This window comes from Capricornis sumatraensis, chromosome 3 (assembly GCF_032405125.1).
Source record: "Capricornis sumatraensis isolate serow.1 chromosome 3, serow.2, whole genome shotgun sequence".
NCBI classification, from domain to species: domain Eukaryota; kingdom Metazoa; phylum Chordata; class Mammalia; order Artiodactyla; family Bovidae; genus Capricornis; species Capricornis sumatraensis.
In genome coordinates this window covers 91,761,140-91,777,826 of record NC_091071.1, presented here as the reverse complement: position 1 = coordinate 91,777,826, position 16,687 = coordinate 91,761,140, and the positions used below count along the sequence as shown (strand labels likewise).

The 16,687-nt window shown below is 45.1% G+C and overlaps 1 protein-coding gene across 2 annotated transcripts in view; it reads left to right on the top strand.

Annotated features, from left to right (window-relative positions):
- The first annotated feature begins 4,796 nt into the window (after positions 1-4,796).
- The window catches only part of KIF5C (kinesin family member 5C), a 147,302-nt gene continuing 135,411 nt past the window's right edge, over positions 4,797-16,687 (top strand). Inside the window, exon 1 of one of the 2 annotated variants that reach the window (XM_068967916.1) lies at positions 4,797-4,922. In XM_068967916.1, coding sequence (XP_068824017.1) covers positions 4,797-4,922 — 126 coding nt within the window. Of the gene's footprint in view, positions 4,927-16,687 lie in introns of both variants that reach the window. The other variant, XM_068967917.1, reaches the window with a different exon arrangement.

The following is a 16,687-nucleotide window of genomic DNA, read 5'->3' as shown; positions in this document are numbered from 1 at the left end:
CTGGTCACATGGGGTTTCTCACTGTCTGGAGCATGTAAATTTAATCTGACCTTCAGACTGTCCCTTGCTCACCTCTTCCCTGCATATCTTCCGGTATCAGATAATACCCTTTTGCTGCGAGTCACAGAAAGTTGACTTGAACAGGCAAATTTACTGGCTCAAGAAAGAAGTCTAGAGAAGGGTGTGCTTTGGGTTGTTCAGTCTCAGTGGCTTGATTGTATAATCAAAGACCCAGGCGTTTTGGTCAATTGGCTCTGTTGTCCAGAGCTTGGCTTCATCCTAAGCTTTGTTCTCCACATGGTCACAAAATGTTTCAGTAGCAATTGAATGTGGAATGTTATCCTCCAGACAGGGAGAGAAGTTTTAGGAAATAGAATGTCTTTCCAAATATTTGGCAAACTTTTCCTTTATCTTCTTGGCTTCATCCTGCCCATCCCAGAGTATGGGATTTTAATGAGACTAACCAAAGCCATACGTGAACCGTGAACTTCCTGATGTTCAAGCTGGTTTTAGAAAAGGCAGAGAAACCAGAGATCAAATTGCCAACATCTGCTGGATCACGGAAAAAGCAAGAGAGTTCCAGAAAAACATCTATTTCTGCTTTATTGACTATGTCAAAGCCTTTGACTGTGTGGATCACAATAAACTGTGGAAAATTCTGAAAGAGATGGGAATACCAGACCACCTGACCTGCCTTCTGAGAAATCTGTATGCAGGCCAGGAAGCAACAGTTAGAACTGGACATGGAACAACAGACTGGTTCCAAATAGGAAAAGGAGTACGTCAAGGCTATATATTGTCACCCTGCTTATTTAACTTCTATGCGGAGTACATCATGAGAAACGCTGGGCTGGAAGAAACACAAGCTGGAATGAAGATTGCCGGGAGAAATATCAGTAACCTCATATATGCAGATGATACCACCCTTATGGCAGAAAGTGAAGAGGAACTAAAAAGCCTCTTGATGAAAGTAAAAGAGGAGAGTGAAAAAGTTATCTTAAAGCTCAACATTCAGAAAATGAAGATCATGGCATCCGGTCCCATCACTCCATGGGAAATAGATGGGGAAAGAGTGGAAACAGTGTCAGACTTTATATTTTTGGGCTCCAAAATCACTGCAGATGGTGATTGCAGCCATGAAATTAAAAGACGCTTACTCCTTGGAATAAAAGTTATGAGCAACCTAGATCAGTTCAGTTCAGTTCAGTTCAGTCGCTCAGTTGTGTCCGACTCTTTGCAACCCCATGAATCGCAGCACGCCAGGCCTCCCTGTCCATCACCATCTCTTGGAGTTCACTCAGACTCACATCCATTGAGTCCATGATGCCATCCAGCCATCTCATCCTCTGTTGTCCCCTTTTCCTCCTGCCCCCTATCCCTCCCAGCATCAGAATCTTTTCCAATGAGTCAACTCTTCTCATGAGGTGGCCAAAGTACTGGAGTTTCAGCTTTAACATCAGTCCTTCCAAAGAAATCCCAGGGCTGATCTCCTTCAGAATGGACTGGTTGGATCTCCTTGCAGTCCAAGGGACTCTCAAGAGTCTTCTCCAACACCACAGTTCAAAAGCATCAATTCTTCGGCGCTCAGCCTTCTTCACAGTCCAACTCTCACATCCATACATGACCACAGGAAAAACCACAGCCTTGACTAGACGGACCTTAGTTGGCAAAGTAATGTCTCTGCTTTTGAATATGCTATCTAGGTTGGTCATAATTTTCTTCCAAGGAGTAAGTGTCTTTTAATTTCATGGCTGCAATCACCATCTGCAGTGATTTCGGAGCCCCCAAAAATAAAGTCTGACACTGTTTCCACTGTTAAGCAGAGACATTACTTTGCCGCCTAAGGTCCGTGTAGTCAAGGCTGTGGTTTTTCCTGTGGTCATGTATGGATGTGAGAGTTGGACTGTGAAGAAGGCTGAGCGCCGAAGAATTGATGCTTTTGAACTGTGGTGTTGGAGAAGACTCTTGAGAGTTCCTTGGACTGCAAGGAGATCAGCCCTGGGATTTCTTTGGAAGGAATGATGCTAAAGCTGAAACTCCAGTACTTTGGCCACCTCATGTGAAGAGCTGATTCATTAGAAAAGACTTTGATGCTGGGAGGGATTGGGGGCAGGAGGAGAAGGGGACGACCGAGGATGAGATGGCTGGATGGCATCACTGACTTGATAGACGTGAGTCTGAGTGAACTCCGGGAGGTGGTGATGGACAGGGAGGCCTGGCGTGCTGCGATTCATGGGGTCGCAGAGTCGGACACGACTGAGCGACTGAACTGCAGTGAACCAAAGCCACGCCCACAGTTGGGGACATTTGTCTACAGTGTGTTCTAGCTTCTCAGTAGGGATGCATGGGATGGATGTCAGGGAATTTACCAGTGACCTCAATGCCTCCCCCTACCTTTTACTACTTCCCCTGGGGAAATCTATTACTAATTTGTGTGTTTCTCCAGATTTACTGCAACATAATTGACTTATAATGTTGTGTAAGTTTGGGATATCTGCTGCTGTTGCTTAGTCATTTCAGTCATGTCCAACTCTGTGCCACCCTATGGACTGTAGCCCTCCAGGCTCCTCTGTCCATGGAATTCTCCAGGCAAGACTACTGGAGTGGGTTGCCATTCCCTTCTCAAGGGGATCTTCCCAACCCAGGACTTGAACCCAGATCTCCTGCACTGTAGGCAGATTCTTTACCACTGAGCCACCAGGGAAGCTCGAGTTTAAGGTATACAGCCTGTTAATTTGATACATTTATAATTTGCAAGAGGATTATCACTATAGTGATCTAAAGCCTACATTGTCTGTGTGTGTTCCGTTGCTAAGTCTTTTCCGACTCTTTTCAACCCCAAGGACATAGCCTACCAAGCTCCTCTGTCCATGGTATTCTCCAGGCAAGAACATTAGAGTGGGTTGCCATGCCCTTCTCCAGGGGATCTTCCTGACCCAGGGATGGAACGCATGCCCTCTGCAGTGGAAACACTGAATCTTAACCACTGGACCAGGGAAGTCCCAAGTTCTCCTTTAGACTCAGTGGCTCTGGGTGGATTTCTATCACCTTCCATGGCAAGTGCCCTGCTGTACATACTTACTAATGGGCATGAATGCTTGACTTCCAGAGAGTCAATGCTTAAACAAAGTACAAGAAGCAAGCAGAGCAAGAGGTAAATTTAAATAGAAGAAGCCACAAGTAGTTTGGTGTTTATCAGAGTGTAAATGTCAAGACAAGAAGCAGTAAGAGATGAGGCTAATAAGTAGACAGAAATCTGATCGTGGGACCTGGATGTAGTTTGCAAAGAACTTTGGACTTGATAATATATCTGTTCATTCTACAGGATTATAAACAGGTGTTAGGGAGAGGGTCTGTAAGCTATACAACGTTTGTGTTAATTGCTTAGTTGTGTCCGACTCTCTGCGAGCCCATGAACTGGAGCCTGCCAAGCTCCTCTGTCCATGGGATTCTGCAGGCAAGAGTACTGGAGTGGGTTGCCATTTCCTTCTCCAAAACTATACAATAAATACTAGTAATTAAGAATTTCTTAACCTGGATGTTAAAGGCAGGGTTCGATTGTCCCTGCTGCTGCGTCACTTCAGTCGTGTCCGACTCTGTGCGACCCCATAGACGGCAGCCCACCAGGCTCCCCCGTCCCTGGGATTCTCCAGGCAAGAACACTGGAGTGGGTTGCCATTTCCTTCTCCAATGCATGAAAGTGAAAAGTGAAAGTGAAGAAGCTCAGTCGTATCCAACTCTTAGCGACCCCATGGATTGCAGCCTACCAGGCTCCTCCATTTATGGGATTTTCCAAGCAAGAGTGACCCTCTGAAATAGCGTGAAAAAAAATCTGTGGGTGTGTACGGGTTTATTTGTCTTTGTTTCCGTTATGGGAAAGGTCCCTAACTTTCATCACATATTAACGGAGTTCCTGACCCAAAAAATGTATGAACAAGCTTTTCCAGGAATTACTGGCTTCAAATATCCATGCAAATCTCATTTCTCTTCTAATTTCCTCACAACGCTTAATAACTGTTGAGCACAAAGAAAATGCTCCATAACTGTTTGGTTGGACACGGTCTTAAGAGGAGACTTTCCTGTGAGATCATGAAAAGATGTAAGGAGATAATATAGACCTTGTTAGTTATAGAGATTTTAACCGGGAATATTGGATGCGACATCCATCGTTTTATTGACTTGGGCAGCCACCCAAGATCTGCAGGTTGTCGGAAGCGTCACCCTAGGCACCGCCTCTATCCCCGAAAGCCAACTCCGAGCATCCAAGTCTTTTCACCCGCAGGTGCAGCGACTACAAGTCCCAGGATGCTTCGCTCTCGGAGCCTGAGCGAGGGCGGGGCGGATCCCCGCAGTGACGTAACCGACCAGGGCTGTGCCGAGGCAGGGCGGGGCGAAGGGGCGGGTCGGGGAGGCGACCGAGCGCGCTGGTGCTGATGCAGGATGGCTGAGCTCGCAGGAGCCCGGGAGGTCTGAGTAGGGAGAGGCTGGCTCCCTGCGCATCGCCTCGTCCGCCCGCCGCGTGGTCGTGGGCAGGTGGGCCTGGGGCGCAGCGCAGGGCCAGGAAAGGCAGGTCTGCAGCCGGCTGGGCCAAAGGTTAATAGGCTGCCCACCTACAAGGTGTCGAAGCGGCCGGAGCTGCCCAGCCAGCCGAGTTCGCGATGACCTGCTGAGAAGCGTCGTCTAGGCTGACGGAGGCGGCCTTGTTGCGGGCGGTGCGGTTCTCAACCACTTTCCCTCGTTGTGCCGAACCGCGGCCCCCCACCCATCCTTGCGCCCCCTCCCTGCCGCCGGCCGAGATGGCGGATCCAGCCGAATGCAGCATCAAAGTGATGTGCCGGTTCCGGCCACTAAACGAAGCAGAGATCCTCCGCGGGGACAAATTCATCCCCAAATTTAAAGGCGAGGAGACCGTGGTGATCGGGGTAAGTGGCTGGGAAGTCTGGCCTCCCTGATGCTTCGCGCCCCAGCCCGGCGCCCCAATGCCCCAGGCCGGGCAGAGATGCTTTGGCAGCCCCTTTGGACATCCCTTGGGGGCTGCCCTCTAGGGTGGACTTGACGAGAATCCCCCACCCTGCAGTTCCCTCCTGGGCGAGTTGAGGGTCGACTGGAGGCCTCGGGGCGGCCCCAGGTGGCGGGGGTGGGGGTAGGGGGCAAGCAAGGGTTCGGCGCCGCCATTGTTACTGGGGTGGGGGCCCGGGTGGGTCTATTGTTCCCCGCCCTGGCCACGTCGCGTGGGTAGTGTGTTCGCGTTACCCTCAAGCTCAGACTCCTCTTAAAAGTATGAGCTCTGTAACCCACAAATGATTCCAGGGATCGTTTCGATTTATCGAGCACTTTGCCTCTTCTCACAGTTTTGGTAAAAGAAGGAAAAAAGCTACTGGAAAAATCCTAGCTTCTGCACCGAGCTCCCACAGCCGTGTCGAATTGGCTCCCCGCGGCGTTTCACCTTGCTCTGCACGCGGAAGGCGGGGGCTGGGGGAACACTGGTGGCCTCTCCCGGAGGCTTCGTATGTCTCCTCTTGCTTCCTCTCAACCCAGGCTGTCCTGACTTGGACCTCGAGTCTCACTCTTCCCCGGTGGGGCGACCCCCACCTGGTGTCCGCAGACCCTCGGGTGTGTTTCATGCTGGACGGTGAGGAGGCTGTGCACCCGCCCGCATCTGTAGGACCAGGGGTCCCAAACGGAGCCAAATAGCCTCTGTACCCAAAGAACAAGTTACTTTGTGTGGCTGGGGCCCCCTCGCTTTTGATCTCCCTTCCCAAGTTTCCCCTCCCCAGACTTGGCTCCATTTCTGCAGCGCGGCTGCTGGTGCGGGGAGGGAATACCGTTGGGTTTTAGTTCTTAAAGGAATATGTCAAATGAAATAAGCCAGCTTTCCCTGCCCCCACCCCCACCCTTCCCCCTCCTCTGTCCCCAGCGTGTGTAGCTGACGGTACCCTCTTTGTATGCGAGTCGCGTGGGGAGGGACCGAGTTAATGGGAGCCTCCCGATCCCCGCTGACACGTTCCTGGCAGCCTGCTCGAGGCTGCTGATGCAGCCTTCCCGGCCTCAGCATTGATTAAATGATGTCATCCCGATTACTGAGCATGCTCAGACAACCTCCTCGCTCCTATTTTCCCCCAGTGGCTGGGGTATTTAGGTCAAGTGATTGACAGGTGACAATTTACTTAGGGTCTCTGCTGGAGTCAGGTCGACCCTTCTTAAGCACCAGAGGCAGACATTTGCCTGCCCAAGCAGTCCCAGCATCTTTGCCAAGGTTGTGCCGCAGTACCTGTGAAGGGCCCCAGGGACTAGCAGGTGCTGGTCGAAGCGGAAGGCAGGCTTTCTCCTCGGGAGACCAGAGGCGAGGCTCCGGCATTGCCAAAGGGCTTCATCGTGTACCTTCCTTAGAAAGGCATCTCCTCTTGAAGACCTCCTCTCCTCCTCATTTTCACAGTCATCAGAAAACCGTGACCCCCAAATGCTATGGGGGTGGTCGTTCATCCTGAGAGCTGACCTATGAGGCCAGGAAGGAGGGGTTTTCTATCTGCTTAGTGTTAAATTGAAGGAAAGGTGTATGCTACAATTATTGATGAGGAAGAAAATTCTATACTTGATGGCTGACGTTGGATAGTGATGTATCTGTGGCCAGGACATGGGACGGATTGTAGCTTGTGGGTTACACATCTAAGCTGGGGTCACCCTGCAGGCTGATTTGCTGTCTCCTGAGCCAGCTTGTGGTTTGGATAGAGTGGGGGTTACTGGGGACATCTAGCCCTGCCCCTTGTCTGGTAACAGTTTTTTAACCAATAATTGTTCAGCCCTAGAACATGTTCTGGTGACCCTGTTTTTTCAGAGGTTTTAAAGAGAGGCGCAAGCTGTCTCTTTTCTTTCTCCTCCTTCTCTCCCTCCTACTCCGCCTTCTTCTTTTCCACGCTCTTCTCTTTCTCCGTCTTCTAAGGGCGACATACCAGAACTAGTGAAGCGGAGTAATCGATCTTCCCTTTGATCTGTAGGCAAGGCGGAGATCTTGAATTTTATGGTTATCCTTCCTTAATTTTATGACACTACTAAATTATACTAAACAAATGGTTGTGGATGTGAATACACATGTAGTTCTTCAACTGTAAATCTGGGGTAAATTGAAAATTTTTCATCTTACTATAATCCTTTAATGAAACAATTTTCAGTTTTCTTTAAGATACATTTTTCTTTGAAATAAAGCATTCATATAGAAAAGTGTTTTCATAAGTGTATATGGCTTTTCTTTTTTTATATAAACACTCCAGTAACCACCTCTTAGGCTAGGAACCAGACATTTTCAGGACCCCCGAAGTCCCCCTCCTAGTCACTAACTCCCTCTGCCTTAGAATAACTGCTATTCTGACTTTTAGTTTTTTTTTTTTTAAGCTTTACCTCCATAAAACCACACAGTATGTTCACCTCTTTGTGTGAGTTCTTGTGTTCAACATTATGATTGTCAAATTGGTCCACACTGTGATGTGTGGCTGCAGTTGGTTCATCCTCATTGTTCTGTAGTATCTTATTATATGAATATGCCACAATTTATTTATCCAGTAACTGTTGGTAGTAACAGTTTGGGTAGTTTCTACTTTGAGGCTAATATAGATGGAGCGGCTATGAACATTCTTTTATGCATCTGTCAGTGAGTTTGGTACAGAACAGAAGACTGCCAGATGCTGAAGGGTGTTGGGACTTGAGCTGGCATGTGCTAGGACCCTTCCCATTCCTACTTAGTAATGTGTAACTAAAGGAAGTGACCGTTCTCGCAGCCTGTATCACCCTTTGTCGACTGAGTAGAAGGCTCCCAGGTCAGTTCGGCTGGAACCAGCCCACCTGGCTCGGGTGCAGGTGGAGGCTCTCTTAGATGGGCTCTCCCCTCCTTCTTGCAGGGGCATAGATTGTGGGGAGGACCAAAGAAGCACAGAGCCCAACAGAGATGAATGAAGAATGAATTTCTGCGCAGGTAACTGTGAGTCCAAATTCAGAATCTCAGAAATTCTTTTTTGTTTTTGAAACTGGAGTGATTGTTTTTCCTTTAAAGTCTTGTTCATTTCTTGTGGAGATGTATGCTGAGAGAAGATTTTGCAGGTGGGCTTCCTAGATTTCTCTTTTTTTAAGAAATGTCATCTTGAAGTGCGTGCTTAGTCACTCAGTCATGTCTGACTCTTTGCGACACCATGGGTTGTAGCCCGCCAGGCTCCTGTGTCCATGGGATTCTCTAGGCAAGAGAACTGGAGTGGGTTCCCATACCCTTCTCCAGGGGATCTTCCTGACTCAGAGCTCAAACCCAGGTCTCCTACATGGCAGGCTGATGTTTAACCGCCTGAGCCACCAGGGGTAAAGCTTGAAGAGATTATCTCTATCATTCTTGCTTTTTTTCCCCCCTGCTCCTTTCTTTCCCTGACTGCCCCGGCCACAGTTTCTTCCACTGTGAACTCTTGCAGCATTCATTCTGTATGTGATCTCATACTTTTTTGCCTTAGATTATAATTTTTTAATTTTTAAGAGATTCTTATTTATTTTACAGATTTTGTTTATTTTCGGCTGTGCTGGGTCTTTGTTGCTGTGGGTGGGTTTCCTCCGGTTGCAGAGAGTGGTAGCTTCTCTTGTTGAGTACAAACTCTAGCACAGGAGCTCAGTAGTTGCAGTGCATGGGCTTAGTTGCTCTGAGCATGTGGAACCTTCCCTGACCAGGGATTGAACACTTGTCCCCTGCATTGGCAGGCAGATCCTTATCCACTATGCCTCCAGAGAAGTCCCTTAGATTATTATTAATTTTGATCCTGTGTCTAATGACATTGTAAAGCAGGTGTAGAGCCAAGACCCATTCATGTTTTGCTTCTTGTACTTCTCAGGGTGTTACCCACAGAAGGCACTTAATAAATATTTATTGACCTCTTTGTTGAATCTAGAAATCTTTACCTTGGTGTATTTTAATGACTTTATGGACTTTTCATCGACTGTAGGCTGTGGGGAGTAGTTAAAAATAATTTTAAAGAGATGTGCTATGTGCTATCTCTTAAATGCCTTGGTAAAGAACTGTATTCAACCTTGTTAAAAATTAGGTCTGCTAATGACACTTGTGATGAGCTAGAAGTGGAGGGTGGGGGTGAGGGGCACCACATCATTTCTTTCAGAGAAAAATATTGGATTTAGAGCATTTCTCAGAACACGTCTTCATTAACTGTTAAAAATCCTGGTGAGTCCTCCATTACTTTGAGCTCTGCCTGTTGGTTTTGGTGTATCTACATTGATGGAACTCTGTCTTGAGAGAGTTCTCAGTAGGTTTCTTTGAAATGGACTTTCACATGTCAGTTTTCGGCTTTCCTCTTGTTTGCACTCCTGGGAAAGCAGGTCTTTTTAACCAAGGGTGCCTCCCCTGAGGCAGTGTAAGTTTTGACAGTTTTGAAAGCCAAAGCGAAATATTAGCCACAAACCCTGAGCTGGCCTGTGGCATGGAAAGTGGCCTTAGGCTCTAGGAGGTTAGATTAGTTCTGGTCAGTGGATGGGCAGGGAAGTCAGGGGTGGGGACAGAAACCAAATTCCAAGCCTGAGTTACTGTTGTGGAGATTATGGGCTGAAGATGTCAAGAAATATGGCTAGAACTTTTCTTTTTTGTCCATAGTCATGATTCTTAAAAGCAAGAATATTTTAAAATTTATACAGAGTAAAATCACTATTTTTGGTTTTTAGTTCTATTGTAGGGGATGTGAGAAATACATAGAATTGTGTAGCTATGCTGTATTCGTTTTCTGTTGCTGCTGTAACAAATTATCACAAATTTGAAGGCTTAAAATGATACAAATTTATTATCACACAGTTTCCATACATCATGTGGACAAAGAATGTGGCCTGCAGTTGGTGGTGCGCCCTGAGGGGAATTCAGGACAGAGAGAAAAGGATACCGGTTCTAGATAGTTAAGATGCATATCAAAGGAATGTTTCCAATTAGTCCAGACTCTTTCATCTTCCCATACACAGAAAAGCACTAAAACCATTAACGTGAGATGTCTGTTTTTTGTGATTAGCAGTGATCTTTGATGTTCCACTACTTCCTTTCTTTTTTCTTTAACCTCCTTCAATATCTCCTGTATATCCTGGCTCCTTTCTTACTCTTTAGAACAGTCCCTCAGAGCTATCTGACAGGCTGCCATCTCCTGCTCTAATCCTCAGTAAATGCCTTAAATAAAACATAATTCTCAACTTTTAGGTTGTGTGTTTTGTTTTTTTTTGTTTTTTAGTCGACAGAAGTCCATCAAGTCAGCTGGTTTCTCTGCTTAGAGTCTTACAAGGTCAAGACCAAGGTGTTGACAGGGCCATGTTCTTTTCTGGAGGATCTGGAAGAAAATCCATTTCTTTGCTCATTCAGGTTTTGGCAGAATTTGGTCCTTGTGGTTGTAGGACTGAGGTCCCATCCCCTTGCTGGCTGTCAGCCTGGGGCTGTTGCTAGCTGCTAGAGGCCACTCTTAGGTCCTGGCCATCTGGCCCCCTTCCTATACCTTAAGAGCCAAGGGTGGGTTGATTCCCTCTCATGCTTCAAATCTCTTCTGCCTCTTCTTCCATGGCATATCTTTCTCACTGACTCCTCTGCCTCCCTATTCCACTTTTCAGGGCCCATCTGGTTACAGTGAGCCCCGCCAGATAATATGGGATGATGTCCCTATTATAAGGTCATCTGATCAGCAATCAGTTCAATTTGCAAATTTCCTTTCATCCTGTAACTTTCATATAGTCACAAGTTTAGTGTAGACATCTTTTGGACCATTATTGTACCTACCATATACAGCCATACTCAAGATACAAAACAGTTTCATCACTCAAAAGAACAAAACCAAACCCCAAAAAATCTCTCATGCCATCCCTCTGTAATCAGACCTTCTCCCCTCTCTTAACCTCTGGCAACCAGATTGTCATAAAAATGGAATCATAAATTTAAGTATCTTTTTGAGATTGAGTCCATTGAGGTTTAGGTTGTTGTTCCATGTATCAATAGTTTATTCCTTGAAAAAAAAGTTCATTACTTTTTATTGCTTAGTGGTATTCCTTTATACAAGTATATCACAATTTGTTTATCCATTCACCTGTTGAAGGACATTTGGGTTGTTTCCAGTCTGAGATGATTATGAATAAAGCTGCTATAAACCTTTACATATGGGTTCTTGTGTGAGTATAAATTTTTATTTCTCTTGGGTAATCAGCCAGGAGTGGGATTACTAGATCATACCATAACTGTACGTTTAACTCTAAGAAATGGCCAGTTTTCCAATGTGGCTTAAACTAAAAAGTGGTAATATTTTATGCCAGACTTTTTAAAGAGTATATTCATCACTGTGTCTAAGTGAATATTAACAGTAGTGTTTAATAGTGTGGAGATATGTTCTTCCTAAATTCAGAAGTGTTTACATCACCTGAAAATGAATTCGTGGTTTCCTGTAAACCTGCCCTCTGAAATCCTGGAATGAGTGAACACACGAGAGTAATTATAATCTGGCCTGTGTCTTGTTTATGGTGAGCACGCGGTTGGTGCTACAATAAAGGATTGGGGTTGGTAGAGGCATCGGGAAGAGTCAGACAGAACTGCCTATGAATTCACTAGCTCACTGTGGGGCCTTTTTCAGGTTGCTTAACTTTCCTGGGGCTCAGTTTGGTCATATTTCAATTGGAGACAATTACTTAACTCACAGGATTGTTGGAATGAAATGAAATGAAGTGGTTAAAACAAGGTCTGGCACAGAGAAAATGCTCAGCATATGCTAATTACCTCTCACGTTTCCTCTTCCTCTGTAGGTTTCCTCATTTTCAGAATTAGCCTTGCCCCCGAAAATTACCACGCTTAATTCTGGCTAGCCACTGAAAACGCTTCTTGCATCCTTGTTTCCTAGCCACTAGTTCACGCCATTCTTGTCCGTGGAATTCCTAGCCTTCGGAAGGCAGAGCTCGGTTTCCATTTCCTTGCTATGTCAGCTGTTCCTGTTGTCTGCCGTGATCACATATTGGGGCGTGCACGTGCATGTGCGCTTGCGTGAATATCCTCTTCGTGTAAATGACGAGCTTCTTAGAAGCAGGAGCTGTTTTTGTGTTTTTTTTCTTTAACATCTTTTTGCCTTTTACTGTCGTAGTCAAGTTGCTTAGTAAGTGTATCTTGATTGACAGTTCTGTCTTCCCCTGTTTTCTTGCCTAGAATCAAGTCTCGCTAAATGCCAATTTCTGCATTTCCTTGAATAACTTGGGCATCACTGGGGATTTCCCTCTGCCTCCACCTGTGCTTCCCTGGCCTGACTCCCTGGTTTAATGACAGGGTTCTGCCTCCTTGACTTCTCTCCTCCCTTTAGAATAGGAAACTTCCCCCACCTTTGGGTTCCCTTTGGTACCTGTCTCAGATTTCTCACCTGTGTCTCCTTATTAAACAAGCGAAAACAAAACCACCTACTCCCTAATGGTTTCTCTTGAGTTAAAAAAGAATAGCTCCTTGACAGATCCAGTTTCTCCTGATTTTTCTCAGGTTTCCATAAAATCCTATCTTTGTGGCTGAGTCCTCCTTTAACCTATTTGCTGCATATCCACCAAGGCCCTTTTATGAGGAAGAAAGCTGTTGAGTGTGTGGTTATTTGAAAATACTACAGAACTTGAGAGAAAATAGGGTTGTAAATTCATTCTACCATCCCCAACACCAAACTTGGACGCAAGGCAGAGAGCCCAGGACCAACGCCCAGCTTTTTGACTTCTTCGCTTTATGTACTTGGACCCATGGCTACACCACACTAAGTTCCAGTTTCCTGGCCTGTGAAATATGGATGATAACACTCTCCACCTTGTAGGATCCTTGTGATGGTTACATGAGCTGATGTGTATAGGTTGCTGAGTATGGTGCCAGGTTCAGAAAATGTACGCTGTGAGAAGACCCACAGTGGGTATTTCTCTGCACGCTTGTCAGATTAACGAGGCTTTAGAAAGCTTAAGACCCTTCATAGATTCCCTGGTATCTTCTGGTTGTGCTAAAGAAAAAATTATTCTCACATTTGTAAACACAGTAAGGAAGACTATTAGAGTACGGGTTGATACTGTTCCAGTCGGGGAGAGAAATCAGGGTCAATTTCAAGTACAAGGGGAGCAGGTTGGTGGGGCACATAGGTGGAAGGACAGTCACTAAGAGAGATGTGAGAAGTATGGGGGATTCTTGGTACAGGCAGGCCAGATATAAAGCTTTTAAGATACAAGCATTGAAGTATCTAGGGTGATGAGGTATTGATGGTGAATGGGGGGATTCTCTCTAAACTGCTTTAGGAGGAGTCTTGCTCAAACTGGACTCTGCAAGGACAGACATGGAAGTCCAAGTTCAAGGCTCCGTTGAGAAGAGGGCTCAGAGGAGCCTGATTAAAATATGGTCAAGGAGAGAGTCTTGGTCGTTTGGAACCCAGATTCTTCAGAGGCGCATTCGAGACCGTCCATGCTCTGGGCCCACGTACCTTCCTAGCCTCACCCTTTATCTCGTGTTCATCTGTGCTTCTGTTCCCCTAGGTTTCTCAGTGCCTGCCCTTCTCCACCACAGCTGACCACACCTGGGATAACCGTCCCTAAACTGTACCTGCGCGGCATTAGACGAAACCCCTTGCAGGGCAGGAAGACTTATTGCCATCTTCAGTTCCGGAACTAGCACTTGGGACAGAGTAGTTGCTTAGTATAAGATGTCTTTTGAACGAAGTGAAAGAATGCTGACCCTCCTAGGCTGTCAGATGTCGAAGCCTGGGTTTTTTTCTTGGATTTTTATCGTTGACCTCTGTCCAGCTCTGGTGACTTTTTCCCTACTTTGATCATCATCATGTTGTTGTTATTGTCTTGAAAGAATAGTTTTCTCTGGGGCTCATTGAAAAAAACCTCAGACCATACAGAAAAATATGAAGGATAAGGTAAAAAGCACTTTTAATTTTATGAACTAGAAAACATCATTTTTAACATCTTATTGTTTATTCCAGCTCTTTTTTACTTTATGGAAAACACACTTTGTTTTAAAATGAAGATACAATTTTATAAAGTCTGCTTTGAAAGCCACCATTTTGCTCAATGGTATACCTCAGACATCAGCATTTATAAAAGATTATATATAATTTCATTATGTGTCTAAAGTGAAAGTGAAAGTCTCTCAGTCGTGTCCGACTCTTTGCAGTCCCATGGACTGTAGCCTGCCAGGCTCTTCTGTCCATAAAATTCTCCAGGTAAGAATACTGGAGTGGGTTGCCATGCCTTCCTCCAAGAGATATTCCCAACCCAGGAATTGAACCCAGGTCTCCTAAGTAGTACTTTATTTTCCACTGATACTCATTTGATTTTCTCTTTTCTTTTTCTATTATAACCAAAGGTGTGATAAACATCGGTTTATCAGTACACATCTCTTTGTGTCCTTGCCCAGTTTTTTGTTAGAATACGTTCCTAGGATTGAGATTTCTGGCTAAAAGGATATAGCTGATTTTAAGGTATCCACAGTTTTTCAGAGGGAGCAGCTTAGTGATGGTGAATTGTCTTGTATTTTATATCCTCATTTCTTTGCCCACCCCATGGAGTTGGTGCCAGTTTGTTTCATAAGGCATCCCTTCATACCGGAGCTAAATTAAATTCTCACCAAAAGCGTGTACTTTGTCATGCACTGTTAACCCACAGATCCAGGACATGGCAATGCCTTCAGACTTCTAATGTAAACTGTAGGTTTTTGTAGGCTGTCTCTTGTCAGGTTCAATATCCTAAAGGATGTTGTTTCTTGGAGGTCATCAAAAGCTAACTCTCTCTTAAGACAGAGAGAGATAGAGGTCAAGATTGTAGTCTTAAAGAGAACTAGGATGGATGTGTGCTTTCTTCTTGGAGCTAACAGTGAATGGCCTGTGATACCTTCAGGCAGCGGTAAGTTGAGAAGGGATATAATAGCCCCAAAAAAGCCCTGGAAAGAGCTTTTTACCCCCTTCTCCTTTGATTACTAGATACTCAGAAAAAATATAAAATTTCAAGCATACACCAAAGTGGAAAGAATATAAAAATGTACCCCCATGAGTCTATCAACCAGTTTCAGCTATCATCAACAAATGAGCTAATCTTATTTTGCTATACACCTCTAACCTTTTCTCCCCAAATTGCTCAATTATTTTAAAGTGAAATCTCACGTCATTATTTTATCCCTCAACTTTACTATATGTGCTGCCTAAGCGAGTACTATTTTATCCCTAAACTTTTGATATCTCTAAAAGATCAGGACTCTTAAAACTACAATAACATCATCTCAACTAAAATGTGCACAATTGTGTAATGTCAGATACCCAGACAAATTCTCCCCATTGCCTCTTAAGTTTCTTCTACAGTTGTGTTTGCTCAAATCGGAATACTAGGTACCATTGACTACAAGTGTGGAGAAAAAGAAATGCTTGTACATACTGACCCTGAAAGAAGAGGGAGGGAGGCTTCTGCTCTAGAATCATGTGTGGCAGTAGAGACACACACTGAGCATCAGAGCTAATCAAGATTTCCAGCCTGTCTTCCTTAACAGTGGTCACATCCTAGTTATGCTTTTTAACAAACCAACTCCAGCATTGCAGTGTCACCCAGAAAAGCTGTTTAAAGAGCTGCATGCCTTATAGCTCTCCCTCACCCCTGAGTCTTCCATTGCTTTTGTTGACTTGTATAAATGTCAGGAAAGCAGGCAGACGTGTTAATCATTTGTCTTCCAAGCTCAGTACTCACCCTTATAAAATTGGGATGTGTGTGTGTGTGTTCAGTCCCGACTGACTCTTTGCGACCCCATGGACTGTAGCCTGCTAGGCTTCTCTGTCCATGGGATTCTCCAGGCAAGAATACTGGAGTGAGTTGCCATTTCCTCCTCCAGGGGATCTTCCCGACCCAGGCATCAAACTTGAGACTCTTGTATCTCTTGCACTGGCAGGTGGATTCTTTACCAGTTAGCCACCTGGGAAACCCCATAAAATTGTGGCCAAGTACATTTAGAGCAGTTCTTTTAGGTGTGTCTTGGTATGTTACTATTTACTATCTTGTCAGTCAATGAACACTCATCCTTTATGTGAATTGGATACAGGAACATAAATCCAGAGAGGTGAAGGGAAAATGTGTAGAATTCAGTGCAACAGAGTACTTTAAGGGAAAAGGTTTGAAGTTCTCTTTTTATGTTTTTTTAAAAAATTCCTTTTATTCCTTTATCCCCCTTTTCTTATTAAAGAAAAGGGAGTTGGGTTGGAGAAAAAGTGCAAATAAAAACCAAATCCAATGATTGATACTTTAACTTCTCTGACTACAGAGTATGGTCATGAGAGCTGCTGATCAGTAATGTTATTTTAGAAGCATTTTGTTTAAAGAGCTTGGTTACACAATTCTCTGTTGGCAAATCTCAGGGACTCTCCGAGGCTTTCTGACAAGAGCCGTCTCTCCCACTTCTAGGCCTCATTTTGCCTCAAGGGGAAATGAAGAACAGCACGCTTCAGTCCTCTGAGGAGGTTACATCATAGTTTTTTTACTGAACGACCTGTCTGGTACCTCACTCCACTGAGATTATTGACTTTCATCTGGGAACCTGGGTAAATAACAACTCCATATGACGTCAGAAACTTGGGGGAGTCTTGGGGAAAGGGACTTCTGTTCTTCTTTCATAGCACCCCCTGCTCCATAGAGAGGAACAAATGCCCATTTGATT